The sequence below is a fragment of the Pseudophryne corroboree genome, chromosome 10 (assembly GCF_028390025.1).
Source record: "Pseudophryne corroboree isolate aPseCor3 chromosome 10, aPseCor3.hap2, whole genome shotgun sequence".
NCBI classification, from domain to species: domain Eukaryota; kingdom Metazoa; phylum Chordata; class Amphibia; order Anura; family Myobatrachidae; genus Pseudophryne; species Pseudophryne corroboree.
The window spans coordinates 6959343-6980992 of record NC_086453.1 but is presented as its reverse complement, the minus strand read 5'-3'; the positions used below and the strand labels follow the sequence as shown (position 1 = coordinate 6980992).

The window sequence follows — 21650 nt, the reverse complement described above, 5'->3', positions numbered from 1 at the left end:
GTAGTGTCAGAAATGTTCAATGCCTCCTTCATTGCCGTAATCATGTAACGTGTGGCCCTACTGGACATTACGTTTGTCTCGTCACCGTCGACACTGGATTCAGTATCCGTGTCAGGGTCTGTGTCGACCATCTGAGGTAACGGGCGTTTTAGCGCCCCTGACAGTGTCTGAGACGCCTGAACAGGCACTAATTGATTTGTCGGCTGTCTCATGTCGTCAACAGTTTTTTGCAAAGTGCTGACATTGTCACGTAATTCTTTAATTACTACCATCCAGTCAGGTGTCGACTCCCTAGGGGGTGACATCACTAACACAGGCAATTGCTCTGCTTCCACATCATTTTCCTCCTCATACATGTCGACACAATCGTACCGACACCCAGCACACACACAGGGAATGCTCTGATAGAGGACAGGACCCCACTAGCCCTTTGGGGAGACAGAGGGAGAGTTTGCCAGCACACACCAGAGCGCTATATATATATATACAGGGATAACCTTATATAAGTGTTACTCCCTGTTATAGCTGCTGTATTTATATATTAGCTGCCAAAAGTGCCCCCCTCTCTGTTTTACCCTGTTTCTGTAGTGCAGGACTGCAGGGGAGAGTCAGGGAGCCGTCCTTCCAGCGGAGCTGTGAAAGAAAATGGCGCTTGTGTGCTGAGGAGAAAGGCTCCGCCCCCTTCACGGCGGCCTTTTCTCCCGCTTTTTTCAGGAAACTGGCAGGGGATAAATGCATCCATATAGCCCAGGAGCTATATGTGATGCATTTTTTTTAGCCATATAAGGTTTTTATATCGTTTTTATTGCGTCTCAGGGCGCTCCCCCCCAGCGCCCTGCACCCTCAGTGACCGGAGTGTGAAGTGTGCTGAGAGCAATGGCGCACAGCTGCAGTGCTGTGCGCTACCTTATTTGAAGACAGGAACGTCTTCTGCCGCCGCTTTCTCCGGACCTCTTCGCTCTTCTGGCTCTGTAAGGGGGCCGGCGGCGCGGCTCCGGGACCCATCCAGGCTGAACCTGTGATCGTCCCTCTGGAGCTAATGTCCAGTAGCCAAGAAGCCCAATCCACTCTGCAGTCAGGTGAGTTCGCTTCTTCTCCCCTTAGTCCCACGATGCAGTGAGCCTGTTGCCAGCAGGACTCAATGAAAATAAAAAACCTATTTAAACTTTTACTTCTAAGCAGCTCAGGAGAGCCACCTAGCTTGCACCCTTCTCGTTCGGGCACAAAAAATAAGAATTTACTTACCGATAATTCTATTTCTCGGAGTCCGTAGTGGATGCTGGGGTTCCTGAAAGGACCATGGGGAATAGCGGCTCCGCAGGAGACAGGGCACAAAAGTAAAGCTTTCCGATCAGGTGGTGTGCACTGGCTCCTCCCCCTATGACCCTCCTCCAAGCCAGTTAGGTACTGTGCCCGGACGAGCGTACACAATAAGGGAGGAATTTTGAATCCCGGGTAAGACTCATACCAGCCACACCAATCACACCGTACAACTTGTGATCTAAACCCAGTTAACAGTATGATAACAGCGGAGCCTCTGAAAAGATGGCTCACAACAATAATAACCCGATTTTTGTAACTATGTACAAGTATTGCAGATAATCCGCACTTGGGATGGGCGCCCAGCATCCACTACGGACTCCGAGAAATAGAATTATCGGTAAGTAAATTCTTATTTTCTCTATCGTCCTAGTGGATGCTGGGGTTCCTGAAAGGACCATGGGGATTATACCAAAGCTCCCAAACGGGCGGGAGAGTGCGGATGACTCTGCAGCACCGAATGAGAGAACTCCAGGTCCTCCTTAGCCAGGGTATCAAATTTGTAGAATTTAGCAAACGTGTTTGCCCCTGACCAAGTAGCTGCTCGGCAAAGTTGTAAAGCCGAGACCCCTCGGGCAGCCGCCCAAGATGAGCCCACCTTCCTTGTGGAATGGGCATTTACATATTTTGGCTGTGGCAGGCCTGCCACAGAATGTGCAAGCTGAATTGTATTACACATCCAACTAGCAATAGTCTGCTTAGAAGCAAGAGCACTCAGTTTGTTGGGTGCATACAGGATAACAGCAAGTCAGTTTTCCTGACTCCAGCCGTCCTGGAACATATTTTCAGGGCCCTGACAACATCTAGCAACTTGGAGTCCTCCAAGTCCCTAGTAGGTGCAAGGCACCACAATAAGCTGGTTCAGGTGAAACACTGACACCACCTTAGGGAGAGAACTGGGGACGAGTCCGCAGCTCTGCCCTGTCCGAATGGACAAACAGATATGGGCTTTTTGGAGAAAAAACCACCAATTTGACACTCGCCTGGTCCAGGCCAGGGCCAAGAGCATGGTCACTTTTCATGTGAGATGCTTCAAATCCACAGATTTGACTGGTTTTAAACCAATGTGATTTGAGGAATCCCAGAACTACGTTGAGATCCCACAGTGCCACTGGAGGCACAAAAGGGGGTTGTATATGCAATACTCCCTTGACAAACTTCTGGACTTCAGGAACTGAAGCCAATTCTTTCTGGAAGAAAATCGACAGGGCCGAAATTTGAACCTTAATGGACCCCAATTTGAGGCCCATAGACACTCCTGTTTGCAGGAAATGCAGGAAACGACCGAGTTGAAATTTCTTTGTGGGGCCTTCCTGGCCTCACACCACGCAACATATTTTCGCCACATGTGGTGATAATGTTGTGCGGTCACCTCCTTTCTGGCTTTGACCAGGGTAGGAATGACCTCTTCCGGAATGACTTTTTCCCTTAGGATCCGGCTTTCCACCGCCATGCCGACAAACGCAGCTGCGGTAAGTCTTGGAACAGACATGGTACTTGCTGAAGCAAGTCCCTTCTTAGCGGCAGAGGCCATAAGACCTCTGTAAGCATCTCTTGAAGTTCCGGGTACCAAGTCCTTCTTGGTCAATCCGGAGCCATGAGTATAGTTCTTACTCCTCTACGTCTTATAATTCTCAGCACCTTAGGTATGAGAAGCAGAGGAGGGAACACATACACCGACTGGTACACTCACGGTGTTACCAGAACGTCCACAGCTATTGCCTGAGGGTCTCTTGACCTGGCGCAATACCTGTCCCGTTTTTTGTTCAGACGGGACGCCATCATGTCCACCTTTGGTATTTCCCAACGGTTTACAATCATGTGGAAAAAACTTCCACTCTCCCGGGTGGAGGTCGTGCCTGCTGAGGAAGTCTGCTTCCCAGTTTCCATTCCCGGGATGAAACACTGCTGACAGTGCTATCACATGATTTTCCGCCCAGCGAAAAGTCCTTGCAGTTTTTGCCATTGCCCTCCTGCTTCTTGTGTCGCCCTGTCTGTTTACGTGGGCGACTGCCGTGATGTTTTTCCCACTGGATCAATACCGGCTGACCTTGAAGCAGAGGTCTTGCTAAGCTTAGAGCATTATAAATTTACCCTTAGCTCCAGTATATTTATGTGGAGAAAAGTCTCCAGACTTGATCACACTCCCTGGAAATTTTTTCCTTGTGTGACTGCTCCCCAGCCTCTCGGGCTGGGCTCCGTGGTCACCAGCATCCAATCCTGAATGCCGAATCTGCGGCCCTCTAGAAGATGAGCACTCTATAACCACCACAGGAGAGACACCCTTGTCCTTGGATATAGGGTTATCCGCTGATGCATCTGAAGATGCGATCCGGACCATTTGTCCAGCAGATCCCACTGAAAAGTTCTTGCGTGAAATCTGCCGAATGGAATTGCTTCGTAGGAAGCCACCATTTTTACCAGGACCCTTGTGCAATGATGCACTGTTTTTAGGAGGTTCCTGACTAGCTCGGATAACTCCCTGGCTTTCTCTTCCGGGAGAAACACCTTTTTTTTTTTTTTTTTTGGACTGTGTCCAGAATCATCCCTAGGCACAGCAGACGTGTCGTCGGGATCAGCTGCGATTTTGGAATATTTAGAATCCACCCGTGCTGTTGTAGCAGTATCCGAGATAGTGCTACTCCGACCTCCAACTGTTCCCTGGACTATGCCCTTATCAGGAGATCGTCCAAGTAAGGGATAATTAAGACGCCTTTTCTTCGAAGAAGAATCATCATTTCGGCCATTACCTTGGTAAAGACCCGGGGTGCCGTGGACAATCCAAACGGCAGCGTCTGAAACTGATAGTGACAGTTCTGCACCACGAACCTGAGGTACCCTTAGTGAGAAGGGCAAATTTGGGACATAGAGGTAAGCATCCCTGATGTCCCGGGACACTATATAGTCCCCTTCTTCCTGGTTCGTTATCACTGCTCTGAGTGACTCCATCTTGATTTGAACCTTTGTAAGTGTTCAAAAATTTTTTTAGAATAAGTCTCACCTAGCCTTCTGGCTTCAGTACCACAATATAGTGTGGAATAATACCCCTTTTCTTGTAGTAGGAGGGGTAATTTAATTATCACCTGCTGGGAATACAGCTTGTGAATTTTTTCCCATACTGCCTCCTTGTCGGAGGGAGACCTTGGTAAAGCAGACTTCAGGAGCCTGCGAAGGGGAAACGTCTCGACATTCCAATCTGTACCCCTGGGATACTACTTGTAGGATCCAGGGGTCCTGTACGGTCTCAGCGCCATGCTGAGAACTTGTCAGAAGCGGTGGAACGCTTCTGTTCCTGGGAATGGGCTGCCTGCTGCAGTCTTCTTCCCTTTCCTCTATCCCTGGGCAGATATGATCTTATAGGGACGAAAGGACTGAGGCTGAAAAGACGGTGTCTTTTTCTGCAGAGATGTGACTTAGGGTAAAAACGGCGGATTTTCCAGCAGTTGTCGTGGCCACCAGGTCCGATGGACCGACCCCAAATAACTCCTCTTCCTTTATACGGCAATACACCTTTGTGCCGTTTGGAATCTGCATCACCTGACCACTGTCGTGTCCATAACATCTTCTGGCAGATATGGACATCGCATTTACTCTTGATGCCAGAGTGCAAATATCCCTCTGTGCATCTCGCATATATAGAAATGCATCCTTTAAATGCTCTATAGTCAATAAAATACTGTCCCTGTCAAGGGTATCAATATTTTTAGTCAGGGAATCCGACCAAGCCACCCCAGCTCTGCACATCCAGGCTGAGGCGATCGCTGGTCGCAGTATAACACCAGTATGTGTGTATATACTTTTTATGATATTTTCCAGCCTCCTGTCAGCTGGTCCTTGAGGACGGCCCTATCTATAGACGGTACCGCCACTTGTTTTGATAAGCGTGTGAGCGCCTTATCCACCCTAAGGGGTGTTTCCCAACGCGCCCTAACTTCTGGCGGGAAAGGGTATACCGCCCATAATTTTCTATCGGGGGGAACCCACGCATCATCACACACTTTATTTAATTTATCTGATTCAGGAAAAACTACGGTAGTTTTTTCACATCCCACATAATACCCTCTTTTGTGGTACTTGTAGTATCAGAAATATGAAACACCTCCTTCATTGCCTTTAACGTGTGGCCCTAATAAGGAATACGTTTGTTTATTCACCGTCGACACTGGATTCAGTGTCCCTGTCTGTGTCTGTGTCGACCGACTAAAGTAAACGGGCGTTTTAAAAACCCCTGACGGTGTTTTTGAGACGTCTGGACCGGTACTAATTGTTTGTCGGCCGTCTCATGTCGTCAACTGACCTTGCAGCGTGTTGACATTATCACGTAATTCCCTAAATAAGCCATCCATTCCGGTGTCGACTCCCTAGAGAGTGACATCACCATTACAGGCAATTGCTCCGCCTCCTCACCAACATCGTCCTCATACATGTCGACACACACGTACCGACACACAGCACATACACAGGGAATGCTCTGATAGAGGACAGGACCCACTAGCCCTTTGGAGAGACAGAGGGAGAGTTTACCAGCACACACCAAAAACGCTATAATTATATAGGGACAACCTTATATAAGTGTTTTCCCTTATAGCATCTTTTTTATATATTTCTAACGCCAAATTAGTGCCCCCCCTCTCTGTTTTAACCCTGTTTCTGTAGTGCAGTGCAGGGGAGAGCCTGGGAGCCTTCCCTCCAGCCTTTCTGTGAGGGAAAATGGCGCTGTGTGCTGAGGAGATAGGCCCCGCCCCTTTTTCGGCGGCCTCGTCTCCCGCTCTTAACGGATTCTGGCAGGGGTTAAATATCTCCATATAGCCTCCGGAGGTTATATGTGAGGTATTTTTAGCCAAAATAGGTATTCATTTGCCTCCCAGGGCGCCCCCCTCCCAGCGCCCTGCACCCTCAGTGACTGCCGTGTGAAGTGTGCTGAGAGGAAAATGGCGCACAGCTGCAGTGCTGTGCGCTACCTTTAGAAGACTGAGGAGTCTTCTGCCGCCGATTCTGGACCTCTTCTTACTTCAGCATCTGCAAGGGGGCCGGCGGCAAGGCTCCGGTGACCATCCAGGCTGTACCTGTGATCGTCCCTCTGGAGCTGATGTCCAGTAGCCAAGAAGCCAATCCATCCTGCACGCAGGTGAGTTCACTTCTTCTCCCCTAAGTCCCTCGTTGCAGTGATCCTGTTGCCAGCAGGACTCACTGTAAAATAAAAAACCTAAGCTAAACTTTTCTAAGCAGCTCTTTAGGAGAGCCACCTAGATTGCACCCTTCTCGGCCGGGCACAAAAATCTAACTGGCTTGGAGTAGGGTCATAGGGGGAGGAGCCAGTACACACCACCTGATCGGAAAGCTTTACTTTTGTGCCCTGTCTCCTGCGGAGCCGCTATTCCCCATGGTCCTTTCAGGAACCCCAGCATCCACTAGGACGATAGAGAAATCTAACTGAGGCTTGGAGGAGGGTCATAGGGGGAGGAGCCAGTGCACACCAGCTAGTCTAAAGCTTTTACTTTTTGTGCCCAGTCTCCTGCGGAGCCGCTATTGCCATGGTCCTTACGGAGTTCCCAGCATCCACTAGGACGTCAGAGAAAATGCAATATAGAGCTGCCCAAGGCTGGATCAGCACGCCTGCACCCAGATCCGTATACAACCTGCGACAGGTCCAACCCTTCAGCAACCAAGACAAACAAAAGGATCACATGGGGTGGCTTCTGCGGTCGGCTAATGACGGCTTAGACACGGCTGCAGCAGTCGCTGGCACAGCCTAGAACAGGACGATAGTCCTCTTTGGTGGTCAGAGAGGAGATACAGCTATAGCCAGACCAGAAACCAGCATGACGTGAGGATGGGGATATTGGGCACTTATCTCGAGCACGCCAACGTTTCCTTCTCGTTCTAAAGGTATCCGTCCAGTATGTGAGCCCGGAGCGCGCTGGGCTGCAAGGCGATGATATCATGAGTGAGGACATATCAGGATGGTTCCTCAACTAGGTCGCAGACTCAGTGGGATCTCGCTGGTCGGTGGACTTTTACTGCATTTGGCAGGAACGAAAGCTGCCAGTGATAATTACACATTTTCATCGGATTTAGTATAATATCCCAAAAAATATATTTAGAGAATATGACTTAGCCGGCGCTGTCAGAATGTAGTTCTTGTCGTCTTCACACTCCCATTCAATTAAAGGTAATAATAGTGAAGCTTGTTTTTAATATACAGATAAATACAATTATACACATATGATACACATATCCAGTATACCTTGAGAAAGACCCCAGATAGGGGTGGAAACGCGTTGGAAACTGCTGCTGAAACAGGGGAACGTGGGAGTCGCTGCCAGTGACCAACGTGGATACTGATTGAATCCATCTCCTCTATCCATGCTTGATTTGGAACTGTTTGGCCACGGTTCCATAGCCATCTGGTAATTACCCTGCATTCTTTTGTTATCAGGAGCTGCTTGGTGATTTTGGATCATATGTGTATAATTGTATTTATCTGTATATTAAAAAATAAGAATTTACTTACCGATAATTCTATTTCTCGGAGTCCGTAGTGGATGCTGGGGTTCCTGAAAGGACCATGGGGAATAGCGGCTCCGCAGGAGACAGGGCACAAAAGTAAAGCTTTTACAGGTCAGGTGGTGTGTACTGGCTCCTCCCCCTATGACCCTCCTCCAGACTCCAGTTAGGTACTGTGCCCGGACGAGCGTACACAATAAGGGAGGATTTTGAATCCCGGGTAAGACTCATACCAGCCACACCAATCACACCGTACAACTTGTGATCTAAACCCAGTTAACAGTATGATAACAGAGGAGCCTCTGAAAGATGGCTTCCTAAACAATAACCCGAATTAGTTAACAATAACTATGTACAAGTATTGCAGATAATCCGCACTTGGGATGGGCGCCCAGCATCCACTACGGACTCCGAGAAATAGAATTATCGGTAAGTAAATTCTTATTTTCTCTATCGTCCTAAGTGGATGCTGGGGTTCCTGAAAGGACCATGGGGATTATACCAAAGCTCCCAAACGGGCGGGAGAGTGCGGATGACTCTGCAGCACCGAATGAGAGAACTCCAGGTCCTCCTTTGCCAGGGTATCAAATTTGTAAAAATTTACAAACGTGTTCTCCCCTGACCACGTAGCTGCTCGGCAGAGTTGTAATGCCGAGACCCCTCGGGCAGCCGCCCAAGATGAGCCCACCTTCCTTGCGGAATGGGCCTTAACAGATTTAGGCTGTGGCAGGCCTGCCACAGAATGTACAAGTTGAATTTTGTTACAAATCCAACGAGCAATCGACTGCTTAGAAGCAGGTGCACCCAACTTGTTGGGTGCATACAGTATAAACAGCGAGTCAGATTTTCTGACTCCAGCCGTCCTTTAAATGTATATTTTTAAGGCTCTGACAACGTCCAACAACTTGGAGTCCTTCAAGTCGTCTGTAGCCGCAGGCACTACAATAGGCTGGTTCAGGTGAAACGCTGATACCACCTTAGGGAGAAAATGCGGACGCGTCCGCAGCTCTGCCCTATGTCGAATGGAAAATTAAATAAGGGCTTTTATAAAACAAAGCCGCCAGTTCAGATACTCTCCCGGCCGAAGCCAGGGCCAGTAACATAGTCACTTTCCATGTGAGATATTTCAAATCCACATTCTTTAGTGGTTCAAACCAATTGGATTTGAGGAAATCTAAAACTACATTTAGATCCCACGGTGCCACCTTAGGCACCACAGGAGGCTGTATATGCAGTACTCCTTTGATAAAAATCTGGACCTCAGGGACTGAGGCCAATTCTTTTTGGAAGAATATTGATAGGGCCGAAATTTGAACCTTAATAGATCCCAATTTGAGACCCACAGACAATCCTGATTGCAGGAAATGTAGGAAAACGACCCAGTTGAAATTCCTCCATCGGAGCACTCCGCTGCTCGCACCACGCAACATATTTTCGCCAAATACGGCGATAATGCTTCGCGGTGACTTCCTTCCTTGCCTTTATCAAGGTAGGAATGACTTCTTCTGGAATGCCTTTTCCTTTTAGGATCTGGCATTCAAACGCCATGCCGTCAAACGCAGCCGCGGTAAGTCTTGAAAAAGACAAGGACCCTGCTGAAGCAGGTCCCTTCTCAGAAGTAGAGGCCACGGATCGTCCGTGACCATCTCTTGAAGTTCCGGGTACCAAGTCCTTCTTGGCCAATCCGGAGCCACTAGTCTTACTCCTCTTTGCCGTATAATCCTCAATACCTTTGGTATGAGAGGCAGAGGAGGAAAAACATATACCGACTGGTACACCCAAGGTGTTACCAGCGCGTCCACAGCTATTGCCTGCGGATCTCTTGACCTGGCGCAATACCTGTCCAGTGTTTTGTTGAGGCGAGACGCCATCATGTCCACCATTGGTTTTACCCAACGGTTTAATAGCATGTGGAAAACTTCTGGATGAAGTCCCCACTCTCCCGGGTGAAGGTCGTGTCTGCTGAGGAATTCTGCTTCCCAGTTGTCCACGCCCGGGATGAATACTGCTGACAGTGCTATCACGTGATTCTCCGCCCAGCGAAGGATCCTGGCAGCTTCTGCCATTGCCCTCCTGCTTCTTGTGCCGCCCTGTCTGTTTACATGGGCGATTGCCGTGATGTTGTCCGACTGGATCAACACCGGTCTTCCTTGAAGCAGAGGTTCCGCCTGGCTTAGAGCATTGTAGATTGCTCTTAGTTCCAGAATGCTTATGTGAAGAGACTTTTTCAGGCTCGACCACACTCCCTGGAAATTTCTTCCCTGTGTGACTGCTCCCCAGCCTCTCAGGCTGGCATCCGTGGTCACCAGGATCCAATCCTGCATGCCGAATCTGCGGCCCTCCAATAGATGAGCCTCCTGCAACCACCACAGACGGGATACCCTTGTCCTCGGCGACAGGGTTATCCGCAGGTGCATCTGAAGATGCGACCCTGACCATTTGTCCAACAGATCCCTTTGCATGGAATCTGCCGAAAGGGATTGCTTCGTAAGAAGCTACCATTTTTTCCCAGGACTCTTGTGCATTGATGTACAGACACCTTTCCTGGTTTTAGGAGGTTCCTGACCAGGTCAGATAACTCCTTGGCTTTTTCTTCGGGAAGAAAAACCTTTTTCTGAACTGTGTCCAGAATCATCCCCAGGAACAGCAGACGAGTTGTCGGCATTAATTGGGATTTTGGAATATTCAGAATCCATCCGTGCTGCTTTAGCACCTCTTGAGATAGTGCTAAACCCATCTCTAGCTGTTCTCTGGACCTTGCCCTTATTAGGAGATCGTCCAAGTATGGGATAATTAATACGCCTTTTCTTCGAAGAAGAAATATTATCTCGGCCATTACCTTTGTAAAGACCCGAGGTGCCGTGGACAAACCAAACGGCAGCGTCTGAAACTGATAGTGACAGTTTTGTACAACGAACCTGAGGTACCCCTGGTGTGAGGGGTAATTGGAACGTGGAGATACGCATCCTTGATGTCCAAGGATACCATAAAGTCCCCTTCTTCCAGGTTCGCTATCACTGCTCTGAGTGACTCCATCTTGAACTTGAACTTCTTTATGTACAGGTTCAAGGACTTCAGATTTAGAATAGGCCTTACCGAGCCATCCGGCTTCGGTACCACAAAAAGAGTGGAATAATACCCCTTCCCTTGTTGTAGAAGAGGTACCTTGACGATCACCTGCTGAGAATACAGCTTGTGAATGTCTTCCAAAACCGTCTCCCTTTCTGAGGGGGACGTTGGTAAAGCAGACTTCAGGAAACGGCGAGGTGGCTCTGTCTCTAATTTCAACCTGTACCCCTGAGATATTATCTGCAGGATCCAGGGATTTACCTGCGAGTGAGCCCACTGCGCGCTGTAATTCTTGAGACGACCGCCTATCGCCCCCGAGTCCGCTTGCGAAGCCCCAGCGTCATGCTGAGGCTTTTGTAGAAGCCGGGGAGGGCTTCTGTTCCTGGGAAGGAGCTGCCTGTTGCTGTCTCTTCCCTCGTCCTCTGCCTCGTGGCAGATATGAATAGCCCTTTGCTCTCTTATTTTTAAAGGAACGAAAGGGCTGCGGTTGAAAGGTCGGTGCCTTTTTCTGTTGGGGAGTGACTTGAGGTAGAAAGGTGGATTTCCCGGCCGTAGCCGTGGCCACCAAATCCGATAGACCGACCCCAAATAACTCCTCTACGCATCGCCTGTCCACTGTCGTGTCCATAAAGCTCTTCTGGCCGAAATGGACATAGCACTTACCCGTGATGCCAGTGTGCAGATATCTCTCTGTGCATCACGCATATAAAGAAATGCATCCTTTATTTGTTCTAACGACCGTAAAATATTGTCCCTGTCCAGGGTATCAATATTTTCGATCAGGGACTCTGACCAAACTACCCCAGCACTGCACATCCAGGCAGTCGCAATAGCTGGTCGTAGTATAACACCTGCATGTGTGTATATACCTTTTTGGATATTTTCCATCCTCCTATCTGATGGATCTTTAAGTGCGGCCGTCTCAGGAGAGGGTAACGCCACTTGTTTTGATAAGCGTGTTAGCGCTTTGTCCACCCTAGGAGGTGTTTCCCAGCGCTCCCTAACCTCTGGCGGGAAAGGGTATAAAGCCAATAACTTCTTTGAAATTAGCAGTTTTTTATCGGGGCACCCCACGCTTCATCACACACGTCATTTAATTCTTCTGATTCGGTAAAAACTACTGGTAGTTTTTTCACACCCCACATAATACCCTGTTTAGTGGTACCTGTAGTATCAGCTAAATGTAACATCTCCTTTATTGCCAAAATCATATAACGTGTGGCCCTACTGGAAAATACGGTTGATTCGTCACCTTCACCACCGGAATCAGTGCCTGTGTCTGGGTCTGTGTCGACCGACTGAGGCAAGGGGCGTTTTACAGCCCCTGACGGTGTTTGAGGCGCCTGGACAGGCACTAATTGAGTGTCCGGCCGCCTCATGTCGGCAAACGACTGCTTAAGCGAGTTGACGCTATCCCGTAATTCCACAAATAAAGGCATCCATTCTGGTGTCGACCCCCTAGGAGGTGACATCCTCATATTTGGCAATTGCTCCGCCTCCACACCAATAACGTCCTCATACATGTCGACACACACGTACCGACACACAGCAGACACACAGGGAATGCTCTATACGAAGACAGGACCCACTAGCCCTTTGGGGAGACAGAGGGAGAGTCTGCCAGCACACACCAAAAAGCGCTATATATGACAGGGATAGCCTTATGATTAAGTGCTCCCTTATAGCTGCTTTTATATTAATATATTGCCATTTATTTTGCCCCCCCTCTCTGTTATACCCTGTTTCTGTAGTGCAGTGCAGGGGAGAGACCTGGGAGCCTTCCTGACCAGCGGAGCTGTGACAGAAAATGGCGCCGTGTGCTGAGGAGATAGGCCCCGCCCCTTTTTCGGCGGGCTCGTCTCCCGCTATTTAGTACATTTAGGCAGGGGTAAATATCTCCATATAGCCTCTGGGGCTATATGTGAGGTATTTTTAGCCTTTTTAAAGGTTTTCATTTGCCTCCCAGGGCGCCCCCCCCCAGCGCCCTGCACCCTCAGTGACTGCCGTGTGAAGTGTGCTGAGAGGAAAATGGCGCACAGCTGCAGTGCTGTGCGCTACCTTAAGAAGACTGCAGGAGTCTTCAGCCGCCGATTCTGGACCTCTTCTTGCTTCAGCATCTGTGAGGGGGCCGGCGGCGTGGCTCCGGTGACCATCCAGGCTGTACCTGTGATCGTCCCTCTGGAGCTTCATGTCCAGTAGCCAAGAAGCCAATCCATCCTGCACGCAGGTGAGTTCACTTCTTCTCCCCTCTGTCCCTCGTTGCAGTGATCCTGTTGCCAGCAGGAATCACTGTAAAATAAAAAACCTAAGCTAAACTCTCTAAGCAGCTCTTTATGAGAGCCACCTAGAATTGCACCCTTCTCGGCCGGGCACAAAAATCTAACTGGAGGAGGGTCATAGGGGGAGGAGCCAGTACACACCACCTGACCTGTAAAAGCTTTACTTTTGTGCCCTGTCTCCTGCGGAGCCGCTATTCCCCATGGTCCTTTCAGGAACCCCAGCATCCACTTAGGACGATAGAGAAACAAGCTTCACTATTATTACCTTTGTTTCATTTCCCCATGGTGAAACCGAGTGTTAAGTGAATGGGAGTGTGAAGACGACAAGAACTACATTCTGACAGCGCCGGCTAAGTCATATTCTCTAAATATATTTTTTAGTTTGTCACTTTGGTGAGGGGTGAAGGAACCTCATAAGAGTTTATGTAAGCTGGCAGCAGTCTTTTGCGCACAGAGGAATCGTTATAAATTTTTGCCTTTTAGTATAATATCCCGCCAGCTAGGATATCAGCAGCGAGTCCCCTTGCAGGCTTGCTGCGCTCACCACGGGTTCTATCCTCCCTCAAGTGGTGGCATGGACCCACCACCTGAGTGAGAATACAGGGGAGAGGTCGGAATTGCGGCTGTCGTCCTGTCGATGGACTGTGAATAGCAAAGTCTGCCATCGGCCCGGCCACAGAGTAGGCCTGACAGGCTGCCGAAATGACGATGGACTGAGAAATATATGTAACCAAGATCTCTACATTTTCTATTACCATATAGTATACAGGTCTTGTTACTAATTGCCCTTAGGGTGCGTGGGAAAAACCCTTTTGTTTTTTCTTGCGATGGACTGAAAATGGAAGTCTGTCCGACAGTCTGCCCTTTCATGTCTGCTCAGTTAGCGTAACTCCTCCCTCCCGCGCAGGAGTACGATAAGTATAAACCGTCCAGGTACCGATGGTGTGTTGTTCTGCTCAGTAATGCCCAGACTCCGATATACATTGATGTCACTCCAGTGGTGTGGGCCAGGTTCTGCATCTTCCATACAACACATTACACAGACCTTCATTCACTTCCTGCGATTAGCAAGTCTTAGCAAGAAATATCCTATAAGACTACAACAAGATGGCGGCTGGCTGTCCAGATATTTTGTTTTAATCTTATTACTAATTAGTTATTCCCAAACTAGGGTTATTAGTTTAGTGATTGGTCCACACCCTCCTTTCCCCATTGTTACTTAGTGCCTGTCTTGTCCTTTCTGACCCTCCCCTCATCTCCCCCCTCCACTATGACCCTCCCCTCATCTCCCCCCCCCACTCTGACCCTCCCCTCATCCTCCCCCTCCCACTCTGACCCTCCCCTCATCCTCCCCCCCCCCCCCACTCTGACCCTCCCCTCATCTCCCCCCCCCACTCTGACCCTCCCCTCATCTCCCCCCCCACTCTGACCCTCCCCTCATCTCCCCCCCCACTCTGACCCTCCCCTCATCTCTCCCCCCCAATCTGACCCTCCCCTCACCTCCCCCCACTCTGACCCTACCCTCACCTCCCCCCCCACTCTGACCATACCCTTACCTCCCCCCCCCCCACTCTGACCCTCCCCTCATCCTCCCCCCCCCACTCTGACCCTACCCTTAACTCCCCCCCCCACTCTGACCCTCCCCTCATCCTCCCCCCCCACTCTGACCCTCCCCTCATCTCCCCCCCCACTCTGACCCTCCCCTCATCTCCCCCCCCCCCCACTCTGACCCTCCCCTCATCTCCCCCCCACTCTGACCCTCCCCTCATCTCCCCCCCCCACTCTGACCCTCCCCTCATCCCCCCCCCACTCTGACCCTCCCCTCATCCCCCCCCCCCACTCTGACCCTCCCCTCATCCCCCCCCACTCTGACCCTCCCCTCATCTCCCCCACTCTGACCCTCCCCTCATCCCCCCCACTCTGACCCTCCCCTCATCCCCCCCACTCTGACCCTCCCCTCATCCCCCCCACCCCCACTCTGACCCTCCCCTCATCTCCCCCCCCCCACTCTGACTCTCCCCTCATCTCCCCCCCCCACTCTGACCCTCCCCTCATCTCCCCACCCCCACTCTGACCCTCCCCTCATCTCTCCCCCCCAATCTGACCCTCCCCTCATCTCTCCCCCCCAATCTGACCCTCCCCTCATCTCTCCCCCCCAATCTGACCCTCCCCTCACCTCCCCCCCACTCTGACCCTACCCTCACCCCCCCCCCCCACTCTGACCCTACCCTCACCACCCCCCCACTCTGACCCTCCCCTCATCCTCCCCCCCCCACTCTGACCCTCCCCTCATCCTTCCCCCCCACTCTGACCCTCCCCTCATCCTCCCCCCCCACTCTGACCCTCCCCTCATCCCCCCCCCCACACTGACCCTCCCCTCTTCCCCCCCCCACTCTGACCCTCCCCTCATCCCCCCCACTCTGACCCTCCCCTCATCTCCCCCCCACTCTGACCCTCCCCTCATCCCCCCCACTCTGACCCTCCCCTCACCCCCCCCCCACTGACCCTCCCCTCATCCCCCCACTCTGACCCTCCCCTCACCTACCCCCCAATCTGACCCTACCCACACCCCCCCACTCTGACCCTCCCCACACCCCCCCACTCTGACCCTCCCCTCATCCTCCCCCCCCACTCTGACCCTCCCCCCCACTCTGACCCTCCCCCCCACTCTGACCCTCCCCTCATCCCCCCCCACTCTGACCCTCCCCTCATCCCCCCCCCCCCCACTCTGACCCTCCCCTCATCTGGGCAGGTATGTCGCTGCCACCACCAGGTTCCTACTATATGGCACCTCAGACCACGTGTTGCTCAGGCTCATACCGTCGACACCTGTACCGCTTTTTGCTATGTTTGCATCAACACGCTTCTGCCACACCTCATGACTGACGTCGGATGACCCCCGCTGGTGGCTGACCTGGACCAGGCCCTGCACGGCAGCTTGGCAGAGGGCGGAGCTTGGAGACGCTGGGCTTACCCTAGGACAAGTGGAGAACGGGACTGCGTTTGTCGCATTCCTATTGGTCACAAGATGATGGCATTCGTCTTGAAGCAATATTTATTTGCTCAAATGTTTTAAAAAAGACCCTCCCCTATTGCCAGAGGGAACAGCATACAAAGATGTTACAGCAGTTCCATCTCTCTTGATGTCACAGCAGATGTAAATTCTGAGGAACGCAGGCCTCCTTTACTACAGGAGGTCCCACCCTGTTCTCTTTAACTAATCAGGCTCTCTCACAAAGTATAAATAAATACAGATTACAATCCAAAAGAGTTTAATAACTAGATAAAGCAATTTCCTGTTCATATATGAAGCAAAGCAGCGTGCATTCCCATGCACAATCTAATTAACGTCTTCCTGTCTCTTTCACAAATGTAAATATAACTTGAGTTTCAGTTGCAATCCCCTTTTAACGTATCTGTTCATCTTAATCAGAATCTTAACACCTTCTTAATAACAACATGAAATTCTGAAACCCACTAATCCTGTTTTTTCACCTGAGACACAAGAATTCTCCCCTGGTCTGCACCCCAAAGACATTGCTTGTCCAAAGACCCCTTTCAGGTGCCAGGATCATTAACATATCAATCAATGTGAGAATGTCCCAAGGCAATTTGTCCCCAAATGTCAATGCAATTTAAAACCAAAACAACTTACACATTTCTCCTACGTGCTTCACCCATGCATTGTAAATGTGCAATTCTACAACTGTGCAGAGCTTAAATATAACACGTTAAAACACATTATAAAACATTTACAGTACATGGTGCCTAACGCAGATTCGTCCATTTTAATTACAGGTCTCCGGCCTCATCTCCCTCCCTCTTTCTGATCCTTCCCTCACCTCATCGGTTATGGATCAGTAAGGACGACACCAAATAGTCAACATGCACAAGGTCGACAAGTTAACACATGAAAAGGTCATGAGTTTTTGGTATCCAAATTTCCCTACCACCACGAGAACCCCCAATTAGTGCACCACTTCGCTTGCCATACTTCGGGCAAGGTTACAGTTCTGAATTGTGGTCCAAGTGGAAGTTAAAGTATAAATAAAAATCCCAAAAATTAAAATAACATCCAAAAAAAACGCAAGTCAACCATATGCTGTGTCAACCATTGTCATGTCAACCATCTGAACCGGTCGACTTTTGACCATGTGGACCATATGCATTTCAGGTGTCGACCTGTCATCTGCATACCAACCTCATCTCCCTCCCTCTTTGAGACCCTCCCCTCATCTCCGTCTCAATGACCCTCCCCTCATCTCACTCCTTCTGACCACCGTCCCCTCTTCTCCCTCCTTCTGACCACCCTCTCCTCATCTCCCTCCTTCTGACCACCCTTCCCTCATCTCCCTCCTTCTGACCACCCTCCCCTCATCTCCCTCCTTCCCACCACCCTCCCCTCATCTCCCTCCTTCCCGATCACACTCCCCTCATCTCCACCTCTATGACTCTCCCCGCATTCTCCTCACTCCACAAGCCGCTATCCAAAAACTCTGAGACTTAGCTGTTTCTTTCATTACAAATCCACGTTCTCCCTTACAGCTCTGCTCTCTCTGCCCCAATCCGCCAGGGCCCATCTCTTCTCCGCCACCATCAGTTTGCTCCAAAATTGTCTCTATGCATCGGCGCATCCTTTGCCTTCTGCTCCCAGTCACCGACCCTTTCCTCCTCCGCCTGCCCCCATTCCCTCCTCACCTCTTTAACCTCTCTCCATACTAGTAGTACTTTCCCCTGTAAATTCGCCTTGGTCCCTCCCACTCTAAAACCTCACTCTTCAACCAGACTCATGGTCTTATTCCCACCCCGTCTCTTTCCATTTTCCCAGTGCCTGTGTTGCCTCCTGTCCTAACACTCTCTCCTGGACACACTTTTATCTGACGTTCACGCCTCTTCATGGTCCTCTACTGGCGGGTCTAACCACTCTTCCACCTATATTCCTGGGTCGGCCCTTGGTCCTGTAATCATCTGTCTCTGTACGCCTCTTCCCTTGATTCGTCACTTCAGTCTACAATATCCCCAGTGTGCTGATGACAAATTCACCTCCTCCGCCTGAACAGTCTCTCTTCCATCCCTCCCTGGATGTCTCGACACTTTCTTATGCGCAACATGTCTCCTGTGCGGTGCTACGGACCCTTGGTGGTGCCATATAAATAAAAGGTAATAATTCAGATTGCTAGCTGCTGTCACTAGCCGCCACTAGCACAGCCCCCGTTGCCCCATACAGTTCCTATTGTCACGCCGGTAGCTAAGGGAGGAACATACGAGGCCACATGCCACCTACAGCAGCCGTTACAGACCATGAAGTACCACACAGTGGCCTACACCATCTCACAGTAACATAGGACAACATGTACCCACCTTCTACGGGGCTCTTCCTGGAGGTGAAACTTAACAGCGTCACACTAGGCTCCAGCTCCGGGTCAGCGTCTAATCGTCCTACGTTCAGGCAGTCCCCTGCCCTAGCCAAGATGGAAGTTCTGGCATCCCCCTGCTCATCCACATGGTCTGACCCGATGGATGGAAGAACAGCAGCAGCAGGCGGGGAGGTCTTAGTGGTACAGTGAGGAGCAGCAATGAGTGGAGGAGGGGGGGAATCTGGCTGCGGTGGCGAGGATAGAGGCACGTTTGGAGAAGTGCATTCTACGTTGGCATCCGTGGAGGTCGGCAGAGGCAACTCAGGTATTTCCGATAGACTCTCTTCCCCCGACGTTACTCTATCCCCCACAGCACCACTGTCCGTTGTAGGAAGTTCATAGCTTAAGCCATTCATTTCCTGAGCAGTCACCGGGGTCTCAGCGGCTACGGGTTTCCCCAGTGATTCCTTGCATAGCTCCTCCTCAATGTCATCGGTGACGGCTTCCTCAGGAGACGTGCATTCCTCTAACGTGCTGTCGCCCTCACTAGTGTCCCCCAGGTGGCAGGTAAAGGCCGGGGCGGTGGCTACTAGAACAGGAGCTGATGCAGCAGCTACAATCGGCAGAACGGCAGAAATCTGGTGCAGCTCAGGCCTCGTGTCCAGGGCCACGGCGTCCGGGATCTGCTCCGATACGGCACACTTGCCGAAGTCGCTGGGCTCCGGCCGCAGAGAAACGGGAGGAGATGATTTCAGGACAGAGTCCAGTTTTGGCTTCTCCTCTGAAAGAAACACAAGAAAACACACATCAGCTGCAGAGCATACTACATGTAGTCAGGTGCAGATGGTGGGATTAAGGGTCACACACAGGATGGAACAGTGCCTCCAGTGGTCAGGTAGTAATAGTACAGGGAGCCTCACCACACCTTTGTGCTCCCCAGTATTACCTAAAGGAAACTGTGAAACAGGTACAGAGCAACACATCGCAATTCCTGCCCTCAGAGATCAGAACACCCCAAAACTATACAAACAGAACAAGCACAGCGTATACGCTGCTATAAAGAAACTAATAATAAGATTTTACTTACCGGTAAATCTGTTTCTCGTAGTCCGTAGTGGATGCTGGGGACTCCGTAAGGACCATGGTGAGAGACGGGCTCCGCAGGAGACATGGGCACTTTAAGAAAGAATTTAGTACCTGGTGTGCACTGGCTCCTCCCTCTATGCCCCTCCTCCAGACCTCAGTTAGAGAACTGTGCCCGGAAGAGCTGACATTACGAGGAAAGGATTTTTGTTAATCCAGGGTAAGACTCATACCAGCCACACCAATCACACCGTATAACTTGTGATAACAATTCAGTAAACAGTATGAAAACAACAGAGCATCAGTTCACGCCCGATGCAACAATAACGTAACCCTTATTGAAGCAATAACTATATACAAGTATTGCAGAAAGTCCACACTTGGGACGGGCGCCCAGCGTCCTCTACGGACTACGAGAAATAGGTTTACCGGTAAGCAAAATCTTATTTTCTCTAACGTCCTAGAGGATGGTGGGGACTCCGTAAGGACCATGGGGATTATACCAAAGCTCCCAAACGGGCGGGAGTGCGCGGATGACTCTGCAGCACCGATTGAGCAAACATGAGGTCCTCCTCAGCCAGGGTATCAAACTTGTAGAACTTTGCAAAGGTGTTTGTACCCGACCAAGTAGCAGCTCGACACAGCTGTAGTGCCGAGACCCCTCGGGCAGCCGCCCAAGAAGAGCCTACTTTCCTAGTGGAATGGGCCTTGACCGATTTTGGTAACGGCAAACCAGCTGTAGAATGCGCTTGCTGAATCGTGTTACAGATCCAGCGAGCAAGAGTCTGCTTTGAAGCAGGAGCGCCAAGCTTGTTGGCTGCATACAGAACAAACAGCGCTTCTGTTTTTCGGACTCTAGCCGTTCTGGCCATGTAAATTTTCAAAGCCCTGACTACATCAAGGGACTCGGAATCCTCCAAGTCACGTGTAGCCACAGGCACCACAATAGGTTGGTTCATATGAAAGGATGAAACCACTTTTGGCAGGAACTGAGGACGTGTCCGCAATTCCGCTCTATCCATATGGAAAACCAGATAGGGGCTTTTATGTGATAAAGCCGCTAATTCCGACACTCGCCTAGCCGAAGCTAGGGCTAATAACATGACCACCTTCCAAGTGAGATATTTCAACTCCACCGTTTTCAGTGGTTCAAACCAGTGTGACTTTAGGAAGTCCAAGACCACATTAAGGTCCCAAGGCGCCACCGGAGGCACAAACGGAGGCTGAATATGCAGTACTCCCTTAACAAAAGTCTGAACTTCTGGGAGAGAAGCAAATTCTTTTTGAAAGAAAATGGATAGGGCCGAAATCTGGACCTTAATGGAGCCTAATTTAAGGCCCAAATCCACTCCAGTTTGTAGGAAGTGAAGGAAACGGCCCAGATGGAATTCTTCCGTAGGAGCATTCCTGGCCTCACACCAAGAAACATATCTTCGCCATATACGGTGATAATGTTTTGCTGTTACTTCCTTCCTAGCCTTTATCAGCGTAGGGATAACCTCAACCGGAATACCTTTTTCCGCTAGGATCCGGCGTTCAACCGCCATGCCGTCAAACGCAGCCGCGGTAAGTCTTGGAAACAGACAGGGTCCCTGTTGCAACAGGTCCTGCCTTAGAGGAAGAGGCCACGGATCTTCCGTGAGCATTTCCTGCAGATCAGGATACCAGGTCCGTCGTGGCCAATCTGGAACAATGAGTATTGTTATCACTCCTTTTCTTCTTACTATTCTCAACACCTTGGGTATGAGAGGAAGAGGAGGAAATACATAGACGGACCGGAACACCCACGGTGTCACGAGGGCGTCTACCGCTACTGCCTGAGGGTCTCTGGACCTGGCGCAATACCTCTGTAGCTTTTTGTTGAGGCGGGACGCCATCATGTCTATCTGTGGCAGTTCCCACCGACTCACAATCTGTGCGAAGACTTCTGGATGAAGTCCCCACTCTCCCGGGTGTAGGTCGTGTCTGCTGAGGAAGTCTGCTTCCCAGTTGTCCACTCCCGGAATGAACACTGCTGACAGTGCGCTTACATGAT

At 50.5% G+C, this 21650-nt stretch overlaps 1 protein-coding gene across 6 annotated transcripts in view; it reads right to left on the bottom strand.

The window, feature by feature from the left end:
- EIF4G3 (eukaryotic translation initiation factor 4 gamma 3) overlaps positions 1 to 21650 on the bottom strand; it is a 193413-nt gene that overhangs the window by 52792 nt on the left and 118971 nt on the right. For all 6 annotated transcript variants that reach the window (XM_063942065.1, XM_063942061.1, XM_063942063.1 and 3 more), the window contains one exon: positions 18537 to 19313. In XM_063942065.1, coding sequence (XP_063798135.1) covers positions 18537 to 19313 — 777 coding nt within the window. The remainder of the gene's footprint in view (positions 1 to 18536; positions 19314 to 21650) is intronic.